A 10,483-nucleotide genomic window follows, 5' to 3' on the forward strand; every position below is an offset into this window, starting at 1 on the left:
AAGATTAAGGGGGGACATGATAGCGGTTTTCAAATATCTAAAAGGGTGTCACAAGGAGGAAGGAGAAAATTTGTTCCTCTTGGTTTCTGAGGACAGGACAAGGAGTAATGGGCTTAAAGTGCAGCAGGGGAGGTTTAGATTGGACATTAGGAAAAAATTCCTAACTGTCAGGGTGGTCAAATATTGGAATAAATTGCCAAGGGAGGTGGTGGAATCTCCCTCTCTGGAGATATTTAAGAACAGGTTAGATAGACATCTGTCAGGGATGGTGTAGACGGAGCTTGGTCCTGCCTTGAGGGCGGGGGGCTGGACTCGATGACCTCTCGAGGTCCCTTCCAGTCCTATGAGTCTATGATTCTATGATTCCTTGGGGGAGAGGACTAACTCCTGGGGAAGAAGCCCTGTTTTACAATGCTAGACTGTACATTTCTTCGCGTAAGGACACTCGTGCAGTGTAGACATAGCCCAAGTGTTTTCTTCTTGCTTTGGTTAACCGGTATTGGTTGATTTTTGTATCCTTAAATCTACATACCTAAGTCAGTACATTCAGAGCCTCATTGTTCTGTGGGGATTATCTCGGTTTGTTTTCCCGGAGGTCGGGGCAGGGGGAGCGCTTTGCCTCAGGGACAGGGATCTCTTCCCTGGGAAAGGGTTTGTTTTCTATGTTTAGTTACAGATGGTGGTGACGCTGATCAGGCATCTTCTTTCTTTTTGGGTCCCAGGGAACCTGAGACCAGACAAGTTTGTCTCTGGGCGTTACAGAGACAGGTTCTTACAGAGTTTATTCTGCCAGCCGACCCCCCATAGCTACACTGGAAGAGCCAGGTTGGGGAATTGAGCCATGACAAGAGCTTAGCTGGCTTGGGGGGGCTGGGAAGGGCCCACAGCCCTGGCTCTGAACCCCCCCCATTCCCAGCATGGGCTGCACTGGTTGTTCCTTGTTCCTGTAACAGAGACTGGGCTACGTTGTGTCCCTGTGAGCCAATAAACCTTCTCTTCTACCTGCCACCTGAGAGTCCCCTCCGGCTGCCCAGTGACTCCCCCACACTCTGTGACACCCTGTGAACACCAGATGCTCCAGTCCAAGTGCTGAGGCCTCCCTTGCCCCACCCCCTTTCTTGAAGCCCCGCCCCCTCAGGTCCAGAGGGAGTGGCCTGCTGCCGGTGCAGACCCTGTGCAGGGGCCTGACCAGGAGAGCTGAGTGGACACGCTCGGGGCCCTGGTCGATCAGATGGTCCAGGCACCCGCCCCTGGGCAGGGCGAGGGCTGATGGTGCCCGAGGGGGAGCAGGACTGGGCTGGCTCTAACTGCTCAGACGTGGCTCCCACCGGCAGGAACCAGAGACCTTCCCGTCCCGTCCTGCTGCAGGCTCAGCCCTGCACGTCTCCGGGGTGCCTGCAGCCGGGGAAGGGAGCCTGCCCCCACGGCTCCGCTCCAAGCCCCCTGCTGGTTGGGCAGACGGGGCCCTGGCTCTGCCCCCAGGCCCGGTGAGACCAGCCCCACAGCTCACAGACTGCAGCCCCAGGGGGGCATTCCCCCCCAGCAGCCCCAGGCACAGCCCCTCCTGCCTCACTCCCTGGGGCCTGCCTCTGCACCCCCCGCCTCGCGGAGACCAGGCAGCCAGCGCAGGGGCGAGGCCGGGCCGGAGGGGCCCCTGCAGGGGACAAGCAGTGCCGTGGCGGGAGCCCCAGCCAGGCACAGGGTGCCCAGCTCCCATGGGGCGGGCCCTGGTGGGCGGCACCAGGTCTCCGGGACAGACCCCGGCCCTTGTGGCAGAGCAGGGCCGAGCGCCGCTGCAGGCAGTCGGCTGGGGCTCCCGCTGCCTCCAAGGGGGCGTCTCCGGGGGGCTCTTTCCTCCGGCAGCCCAGCCCCCGACAGGTCTCTGCCCCACAGCAGGGCGCAGCCCAGGACCTCACACCACAGAGGCCACGCCCGAGACGGCCGGCACCTTCCTGTCCTCCGCCCAGGGCTGCAGGTTCTGCAGGGCGCACAGGGAGGAGTTGTGCGCGCACAGCGGGTCCGGGGGCAACGGCTGGCTCAGGCTCTTCTGGAAGGCCTCCTGCTGGAGGTGCAGCATCAGCCGGTTGGCCTGCTGCCTCTCGGCCTCGCGCTCCTCGGCCGTCTGCCGCCTGCCACAGGGGACACAGGCAGAGCCCGGTCACCGCCGCTGCCGCCCTGGGCCCGTCCCTCCGCCGCTCCCCCCCCCCCCCGCTGCCGCCCTGGGCCCGTCCCTCCGCCGCTCCCCCCCCCTGCTACTGCCCTGGGCCCGTCCCTCCGCCGCTCCCCCCCCCCCGCTGCCACCCTGGGCCCGTCCCTCCGCCGCTCCCCCCCCCCGCTGCCACCCTGGGCCCGTCCCTCCGCCGCTCCCCCCCCCCCGCTGCCGCCCTGGGCCCGTCCCTCCGCCGCTCCCCCCCCCCCGCTGCCGCCCTGGGCCCGTCCCTCCGCCGCTCCCCCCCCCCGCTGCCGCCCTGGGCCCGTCCCTCCCTTCGCCCCCCCTGCCTGCGCCCCCCGCTGCCGCCCTGGGCCCGTCCCTCCGCCGCTCCCCACCCCCGCTGCCGCCCTGGGCCCGTCCCTCCCCCGCCCCCGCTGCCTGCGCCCCGCTGCCTCCCTGGGCCCATCCCTCCCCTCCCCCCTGCTGCCTGCGCCCCCCCGCTGCCTCCCTGGGCCCATCCCTCCCCCCCCCCGCTGCCTGTGCCCCGCTGCCGCCCTGGGCCCGTCCCTCCTCCCCCCCCACTGCCTGCACCCCACTGCCACCCTGGGCCCGTCCCTCTCCCCCTCCCCCCCGCTGCCTCCATGGGCCCATCCCTCCCCCCACCGCCTGCGTCCACCGCTGCCACCCTGGCCCCGTCCCTCCTCCCCCCCCCTACTGCCTGCACCCCCCGCTGCTGCCCTGGGCCCGTCTCCTCCCCCCCCCCGCTGCCTGTGCCCCCGCTGCCGCTCTGGGCCCGGCCCCTCCCCCTTCCCCCCTTCCCCCGCTACCGCCCTGGGCCCGTCCCTTCTCCTCCCCTCCTCGCTGCCTGCGCCCCACTGCCGCCCTGGTCCCGTCCCTCCTTCCCCCCCCCCACGGTCTGCGCCCCACTGCCGCCCTGGTCCCTCCCTCCCACCTATGCTGCCTGCGCCCCCCGCTGCTGCCCTGGGCCCGTCCCTCCCCTCCTCCTGCTGTCTGCGCCCTCCGTTGCTGCCCTGGACCCATTCCCCCGCCCCGCTGCCTGCGCACCCACTGCCACTCTGGCCTGGTCCTTCCCCCCCCCCACCCTGCTGCCTGCGCCCCGCTGCCGGCCTGGGCCCATCCCCCCCCCTTCCCGGCAGCCTGTGCCGCCCCCTCCCACCGCTCCCACTCTGGCCTGTCCCCTCTCCCGCTGTCCTGCTGCCTGTGTCCCCTCCCCCCCAATTCCATCCTGGGCCAGTTCCTCCCCCCACCCTGGTGCCTGCATCCCTGCTCCCACCCTGGACCAGTCCCTCCCCTGCCACCTCCCAACCCTGCTCTGCCCTGGTCCCTTCCTCACCACCCAGCACCTCCTGCTCCCTCCATCCCCACCCTGCCCTGGCCGGTCCCTCTCTCCCACCACTCTGCCCCTCCCCATCCTGCCAGTGCAGCACAGCCTCTCCGAACAGGGGGCACTGTGGGGTCAGGGGAGGACCTCTGGCTGTGAGGCACTCCCAGAACCCAGCCCACCTCCCCCAGCAGGGGGCGCTCACTAGCTGCAGGGATGTGCTGGCCCTGGCTGGGCTGCAGGCGGCTTTACCTCCACTTGGTCCGGCGGTTCTGGAACCAGGTCTTCACCTGGGCATCCGTCATCTTGAGGGCCTTGGCCAGGGTGGCCCGCTCGGCCGAGGCCAGGTACTTCTGCCGGTGGAAGCGCTTCTCCAGCTCGCAGATCTGCAGGCGGCTGAAGGACGTGCGCGGCTTCTTGCGCTTGGGCGGGGTGCGGTTCTGGTAGGGGTGCCCGATGCGGCGCGTGGCTGTGAACGGGGACAGGGCGGCTGCAGGCAGAGAGCAGGGGTCAGGCAAGGGCCGGGCCACCCCGCTCACCAGACCGGCCCCTGGGCGCACGGGCAGCTGCAGGGCACGTGGATGGCAGAGGGAGCTGCTGGGGGCGGGTGGTGCGTACAAGCTGCTACCTTGTAAGACCGTGCTACCGGCAGCAGTTTCTGATGGGCAGGATGGTGAGGAACGGCTCCTGCAAGACTTTGCACCTCATGTAGCACAGTCCCACAGGCAGCAGTTCCAGACAGCTCTGTCGAACCGCTCCCTGTCGCGGTCACCGAGTTGGAGGCCGGGCACATTGCTACCGAATGTCGCCCACTCCTACAGCAGGGAGCAGGTCCTGAGATGTCCACAGTGGCAGAGACTGCTCTGGTAAAACACTGAGGCTGTGTCTACACTCGTGGCTTCTTGCACAAGTAATATGCAAATGAGACTAAGCACGGACTATCGCCGAGGCTCATTTGCATACCTAATGAGCCACCATTTTTTTCAGAAGAGGCTCTTGCACAAGAAGGAGCGTCTACACTGCCCCTTCGTGCGCAAGAAAACCCCCCTTGCACAACGCCGTTCTTCCTGAAAAGTACTAGGCGTAACGGCGTTGTGCAAGGGGGGTTTTGTGCAAGAGCCTCTTCTGAAAAGAAATGGTGGCTCATTAGGTATGCAAATGAGGCTCGGCAATATTCCACACAGCCTCATTTGCATATTACTTGTGCAAGAAGCCGCGAGTGTAGACACAGCCTGACACCAGACCCAGCAAGTTCCTATAGACGGGGGAGGGGGCACTCCAAGGTTTTGGAAAGTGGTCAAGGGCTGCACTTTCCTGTGGAGGGGGTGCAGGGTCTAGGATGGGGGTTGGGTGCAGAAGGGTGCACGGAGTAAGGGACTGGGGTGCCAGAGGGGTGTGGGGTCTTAGAGGGTGTTTGGGTGAAGGAGGGGGTTGGCCTGGGAGAGGGGGGTGCAGACTGCAGAGGGTTTGGGTTGTGACCTGGGTCAGGGGATTGGGGTGCAGGGTCTGGGAGGGTGTTGGGGTGCAGGAGAGGGTTCTGGCCTGGGGAGAAGTACAGGAGGGGGTACAGGGCCTGCGATAGAGTTGTGATCTGGGCCGGGGGGGGGGTGCAGAGGGTTTGGATGGTGACCTGGAGGAGGGAGTCGGGGTGCAGAAGGGGCAGGGCTGGCTCTGGCTGGGAGGCACTAACCTAACTCTCTCCTGGCCAGCCCCCCAAGGCAGGCTGGACTCCTTGCCTGCTGCAGCCCCAGGTCACGCAGGCTGGGACCCCCCCACATGGCTCAGCTCCAGGTGGGGGAAGAGGCTTGCATTGCCCCCATCCCCCAGGTCAAACTCTGAGCTCCTATTGGCTGGTTGTTTCTGGCCAATAGGAGCTGAGGATTGGGCTGGGAGCAGGGAAGTCACAGGAAGCCTCCCAACCGGGCTTTAAGCCTGCGGCAGCTGCGTGGTCCGCGGGTCGGATTGTGCCCAGCTCGGCCATAGCCTCAGGGACTGTCGGCGTGGGTCAGGCTTCTCCCCCAGAGCTCCAGCTGAGGCCTCATCAGCACGGAGCAGGGCGGAAGCGCGACTCGGCGTCCTGCGCACGGCGCTGCCCTTTGCTTTCCACGGGCGTTTCACACGGTCGCATGGAGCTCGTGTCACTCAGCACCTCGTAAGGGCCCTCTGGGCAGGGGCGCCTGGCGAGAGGGGACCCGGCGGGCGGGCGAGGCCAGGCGGATCCCTGCTCATCGTGCCCTTCCAGCCTGACCCGAGCTAGCCCCCCTTCCACTCCGAAATGGCTCCACCCCCCAGGCCAGGACACGCCCCTCCTCCGCTAGCCCCGTGAAAAGCAGGAAGTGTGGGCAGGGCGCAGGGCAGGGGCTTCAGCACAGCTACTGAGCATGCGCAGTGACCAACCTCTCCCGCCCCCCAGCAGCACAGGGGGCAGCTCTGTACGAAGCACCCTGCCGCGGGCGGACTCCCAGGCTAGGCAGGGCTGGCCCGGCCCCAGGCATCCCACACGCGGCTCCGGGCCCCCCGACCGCATCCCCCAGCCTGGGTTCCCAGGGCCCAGCTGTCCCTCCCGCGAGGCTGGGGGAGGGGCTTTGAGAAGTGGGCGGGGCCTTGGGTACAACTAGTGCCCCGCTCGCGGCAGGGCTGGGGAGCCTGGACTCTAGGCCACGCCCACTGGCTTTGGGACACGCCCCCCACCCCGGGCCAGGGCCCTCGCGCCCCAGGACACAGGACTCCCGGAGCAGGCGGGAGCGGGTGGGCAGCGCCCGGGTCCCTGAGCGAGGCTGCAGCCGAGAGCGGCCCGGCCCACGGGCACCCCGGGAGCTCTGCGGAGCCCAGAGAGCCCCGCTGTCCAGGGGCGCAGCCCGCAGCCCCGGCTCCCCCACCCCACCACACACCCCGGCCTGCCCGCGCCGCGAGTGCCGGGCAGCGGCGCACGGACCCTGCCACGGATCGGGGAGCAGCGGGGACCCCCCCGCGCCCCAACCTTGCTCTCGGCCAGCGGCCGCGCGGAAACCGGAGCTGAACTGGGGGCGGGCACCGCGGAGCCCCCGCCCCCAGCTAGTGCTGGGCCCGGGTGCCTCAAGCGCAGAGGCCGCCACGGACCCTGCTGCTCTGCGCCCCTCTGGCGACCAGAGGCCCCGGCCCGGTGCTCGGGGCAGGGACAGGCGGAACGGCCGGGCAAAGCCAGCCCCAGAGCCCAGGCGTCCCGGCGGGTCTCAGCCCGGTCCCCCCCAGCCCAGGCCGCTGCCGTCATACAACCCCAGAGCAGCCTCTGCGGGAGCCCCGAGGGGCGCCCCAGCTCTCCCCCTGCGCGCAAGGCAGGTGCGGAACAGGAGGGAAGCCGGGCAGGTGCTGCCGGATCCCCCCGCCGGCCCAAGCCAGCTTGGCCGGTCCAGCCCTTCCCCGGCCACGGCTCTTGTTCCAAGGCGGCCGCGGGGCGGGGACTGGCAGAAGGGGGCGCGGGCCCTGGCTGCGGGGGCTAGGAGCCCGGTGCCCCGATCACGCGCTGGCCCCGCATCCGGGCTGGTCCCACCCGCCTCGCTGCGCCGAGCCGGGAGCCTTTCCCGCGGCCTCGGGGCGGGCAGGGATCGGGCCCAGGCTCCCCCCCTCCTCCACACCAGCGGGCAGGCACCGCTAGGCAGCGGCGCTCCGGGTTGCTGAGGCCGCCTCTTTCCTGCCGCTCCGGGGATCACGGGGCCGGGATCGGGGCCGTGCTGCACCCAGCTCCTCTCCCTGCCCAGCAGGCCGGGCCCGGGGCGCAGGAACCAGTCACGGGAGCCGGTCCCGCGTCATCTCACCCTGAGCCGGACCGGGGTTGCTCCGGCGCTGCGCGGAGCCGCAGCCGGGAGAGCCGGGCCAGGCAAGCGGAGCTGCCGAGTTCGGACCCGCCGCGCCCTGGCACAGTCCCAGCCGACATGGGCGGGCCAGGGACACCCGGGTGCCGGCGCAGCCGAAGCCCGCGGGCGCCGTCGGGCCGCCAGGAGCTGGCGGGGCGTCCAGGGTGCTTGCTCTGCCCGCGGGCACCTGCCGGCGCGTCCGCCGCGAGTCGGCGCAGGGTCCGGTCTCTGCAGCCAGCGGCCAGGATCGCCCAGTCCAGCGCCCGCAGCATCCGCCGTGTCACGGCCAAGAACTGGAGCGCTGCCTTGGGCTGAGCCAGACTCTCCGCGCGGGAGGCACCGTCCCGCCCGGCTTCCTGCCGCGCGGCCGCCTCCAGCTACGGGACTCGGGGAGCGCGACCCGGCCCTCGAGGAGCGCTCGGCACACGGCCGGATCGGGTCCCGTTTCACCCCGCGACCGGCCGGGGAGCGGGCTCCGCCAGCGGCAGGGGCTCACCTGAAAGCCGGTCCTTGGCCAGGCGCCGGCTGCCGCTCTCCATCCAGGGGAAAGTGAGGCTGGCGAGGCCGGGGACCCCCGGCGGGTGGGGAGCGGCGGGCGCGCCCGGTGCGGGGGGCAGGGGTCTGTGCGCTGGCACCCGGATCACCCCTCCCGCTGGGCCCCCGGGCGCGGCCGCCGTGGCCAGGCTCATGCTCCGGCCGAGACCGTAGGAGCCCAGCGGGCAGGTGGGGCTGTAGGCGCCGCTGCAGCCAGCGCCGCAGAGCGCGTAGTCCGGCTCCCCCGCCGGCCGGGCCGGCCCCAGGCAGCCGCCCGGCTCCGGGCCGCTCAGGATCTGGTCGATGCCGAAGCTGATGGGCTCGTGGGGCGGGTGGGGCTGGCCCGGGCCCGCCTGCTCCAGCCCCGAGGGCTCCATGGGGAAGGTGGCGGCTCCCCGCGGCTCCTCCGCCCCCGCCAGCCCCGCGCTGGGACCGGCCCCATGCGCCGGGGCGCGCGCCACTAGGGCGCTGGGCTCCGCGCGCGGCTGCAGGGAGCCGGAGAGCGCCTGGGCCCCCGGGGCAGCGCGCGCTCTTCTGCCCCGCTCCATCGGCAGGGGCCAAAAGCCCGCGCGCCTGCTCGCTGATTGGCGGGCCCGGCAGTGATTGACGGGCCCCACCCAAAGGGGGCGTGGCCGAGAGCGCGGCGGGGACTCGCCCCTTTTTTCTGTGCCAAACGAATGGGGGGGGGGGGCGGGGTCCAAGCACTGGCCGAGCCCGCAGGAGCATAAGAAACTAAGAGCGGCCTGCGGGGTCAGACCGAAGGGCCATCCAGCCAGTGTCCTGTCTGCCCACAGGGCCAGCGCCGGGTGCCCCGAGGGGTCAGACCGAAGGGCCATCCAGCCAGTGTCCTGTCTGCCCACAGGGCCAGCGCCGGGTGCCCCGAGGGGTCAGACCGAAGGGCCATCCAGCCAGTGTCCTGTCTGCCCACAGGGCCAGCGCCGGGTGCCCCGAGGGGTCAGACCGAAGGGCCATCCAGCCCAGTGTCCTGTCTGCCCACAGGGCCAGCGCCGGGTGCCCCGAGGGGTCAGACCGAAGGGCCATCCAGCCCAGTGTCCTGTCTGCCCACAGGGCCAGCGCCGGGTGCCCCGAGGGGTCAGACCGAAGGGCCATCCAGCCCAGTGTCCTGTCTGCCCACAGGGCCAGCGCCGGGTGCCCCGGAGGGGTCAGACCGAAGGGCCATCCAGCCCAGTGTCCTGTCTGCCCACAGGGCCAGCGCCGGGTGCCCCGAGGGGTCAGACCGAAGGGCCATCCAGCCCAGTGTCCTGTCTGCCCACAGGGCCAGCGCCGGGTGCCCCAAGGGGTCAGACCGAAGGGCCATCCAGCCCAGTGTCCTGTCTGCCCACAGGGCCAGCGCCGGGTGCCCCGAGGGGTCAGACCGAAGGGCCATCCAGCCCAGTGTCCTGTCTGCCCACAGGGCCAGCGCCGGGTGCCCCGAGGGGTCAGACCGAAGGGCCATCCAGCCAGTGTCCTGTCTGCCCACAGAGCCAGCGCCGGGTGCCCCGGAGGGGTCAGACCGAAGGGCCATCCAGCCCAGTGTCCTGTCTGCCCACAGGGCCAGCGCCGGGTGCCCCGAGGGGTCAGACCGAAGGGCCATCCAGCCCAGTGTCCTGTCTGCCCACAGGGCCAGCGCCGGGTGCCCCAAGGGGTCAGACCGAAGGGCCATCCAGCCCAGTGTCCTGTCTGCCCACAGGGCCAGCGCCGGGTGCCCCGAGGGGTCAGACCGAAGGGCCATCCAGCCAGTGTCCTGTCTGCCCACAGGGCCAGCGCCGGGTGCCCCGAGGGGTCAGACCGAAGGGCCATCCAGCCCAGTGTCCTGTCTGCCCACAGGGCCAGCGCCGGGTGCCCCGGAGGGGTCAGACCGAAGGGCCATCCAGCCCAGTGTCCTGTCTGCCCACAGGGCCAGCGCCGGGTGCCCGGAGGGGTCAGACCGAAGGGCCATCCAGCCCAGTGTCCTGTCTGCCCACAGGGCCAGCGCCGGGTGCCCCGGAGGGGTCAGACCGAAGGGCCATCCAGCCCAGTGTCCTGTCTGCCCACAGGGCCAGCGCCGGGTGCCCCGAGGGGTCAGACCGAAGGGCCATCCAGCCCAGTGTCCTGTCTGCCCACAGGGCCAGCGCCGGGTGCCCCGAGGGGTCAGACCGAAGGGCCATCCAGCCCAGTGTCCTGTCTGCCCACAGGGCCAGCGCCGGGTGCCCCGAGGGGTCAGACCGAAGGGCCATCCAGCCCAGTGTCCTGTCTGCCCACAGGGCCAGCGCCGGGTGCCCGGAGGGGTCAGACCGAAGGGCCATCCAGCCCAGTGTCCTGTCTGCCCACAGGGCCAGCGCCGGGTGCCCCGAGGGGTCAGACCGAAGGGCCATCCAGCCCAGTGTCCTGTCTGCCCACAGGGCCAGCGCCGGGTGCCCCGAGGGGTCAGACCGAAGGGCCATCCAGCCCAGTGTCCTGTCTGCCCACAGGGCCAGCGCCGGGTGCCCGGAGGGGTCAGACCGAAGGGCCATCCAGCCAGTGTCCTGTCTGCCCACAGGGCCAGCGCCGGGTGCCCCGAGGGGTCAGACCGAAGGGCCATCCAGCCCAGTGTCCTGTCTGCCCACAGGGCCAGCGCCGGGTGCCCCGAGGGGTCAGACCGAA

The 10,483-nt window shown here is 70.2% G+C and overlaps 1 protein-coding gene across 1 annotated transcript; it reads right to left on the reverse strand.

Moving 5' to 3' along the window:
• Positions 1-1,384: 1,384 nt before the first annotated feature.
• Positions 1,385-8,405, reverse strand: TLX2 (T cell leukemia homeobox 2). The gene is made up of 3 exons (XM_075918332.2): positions 7,824-8,405; positions 3,747-3,984; positions 1,385-2,129 (listed from the first exon to the last, which is right to left on the reverse strand). The coding sequence occupies exons 1-3, from the start codon at positions 8,236-8,238 to the stop codon at positions 1,913-1,915; spliced, it is 870 nt and encodes a 289-aa protein (XP_075774447.1). The 5' UTR covers positions 8,239-8,405; the 3' UTR covers positions 1,385-1,912.
• Positions 8,406-10,483: the final 2,078 nt, after the last annotated feature.

Source organism: Pelodiscus sinensis, chromosome 4, assembly GCF_052426305.1.
Source record: "Pelodiscus sinensis isolate ZL-2025 chromosome 4, ASM5242630v1, whole genome shotgun sequence".
NCBI classification, from domain to species: Eukaryota; Metazoa; Chordata; order Testudines; family Trionychidae; genus Pelodiscus; species Pelodiscus sinensis.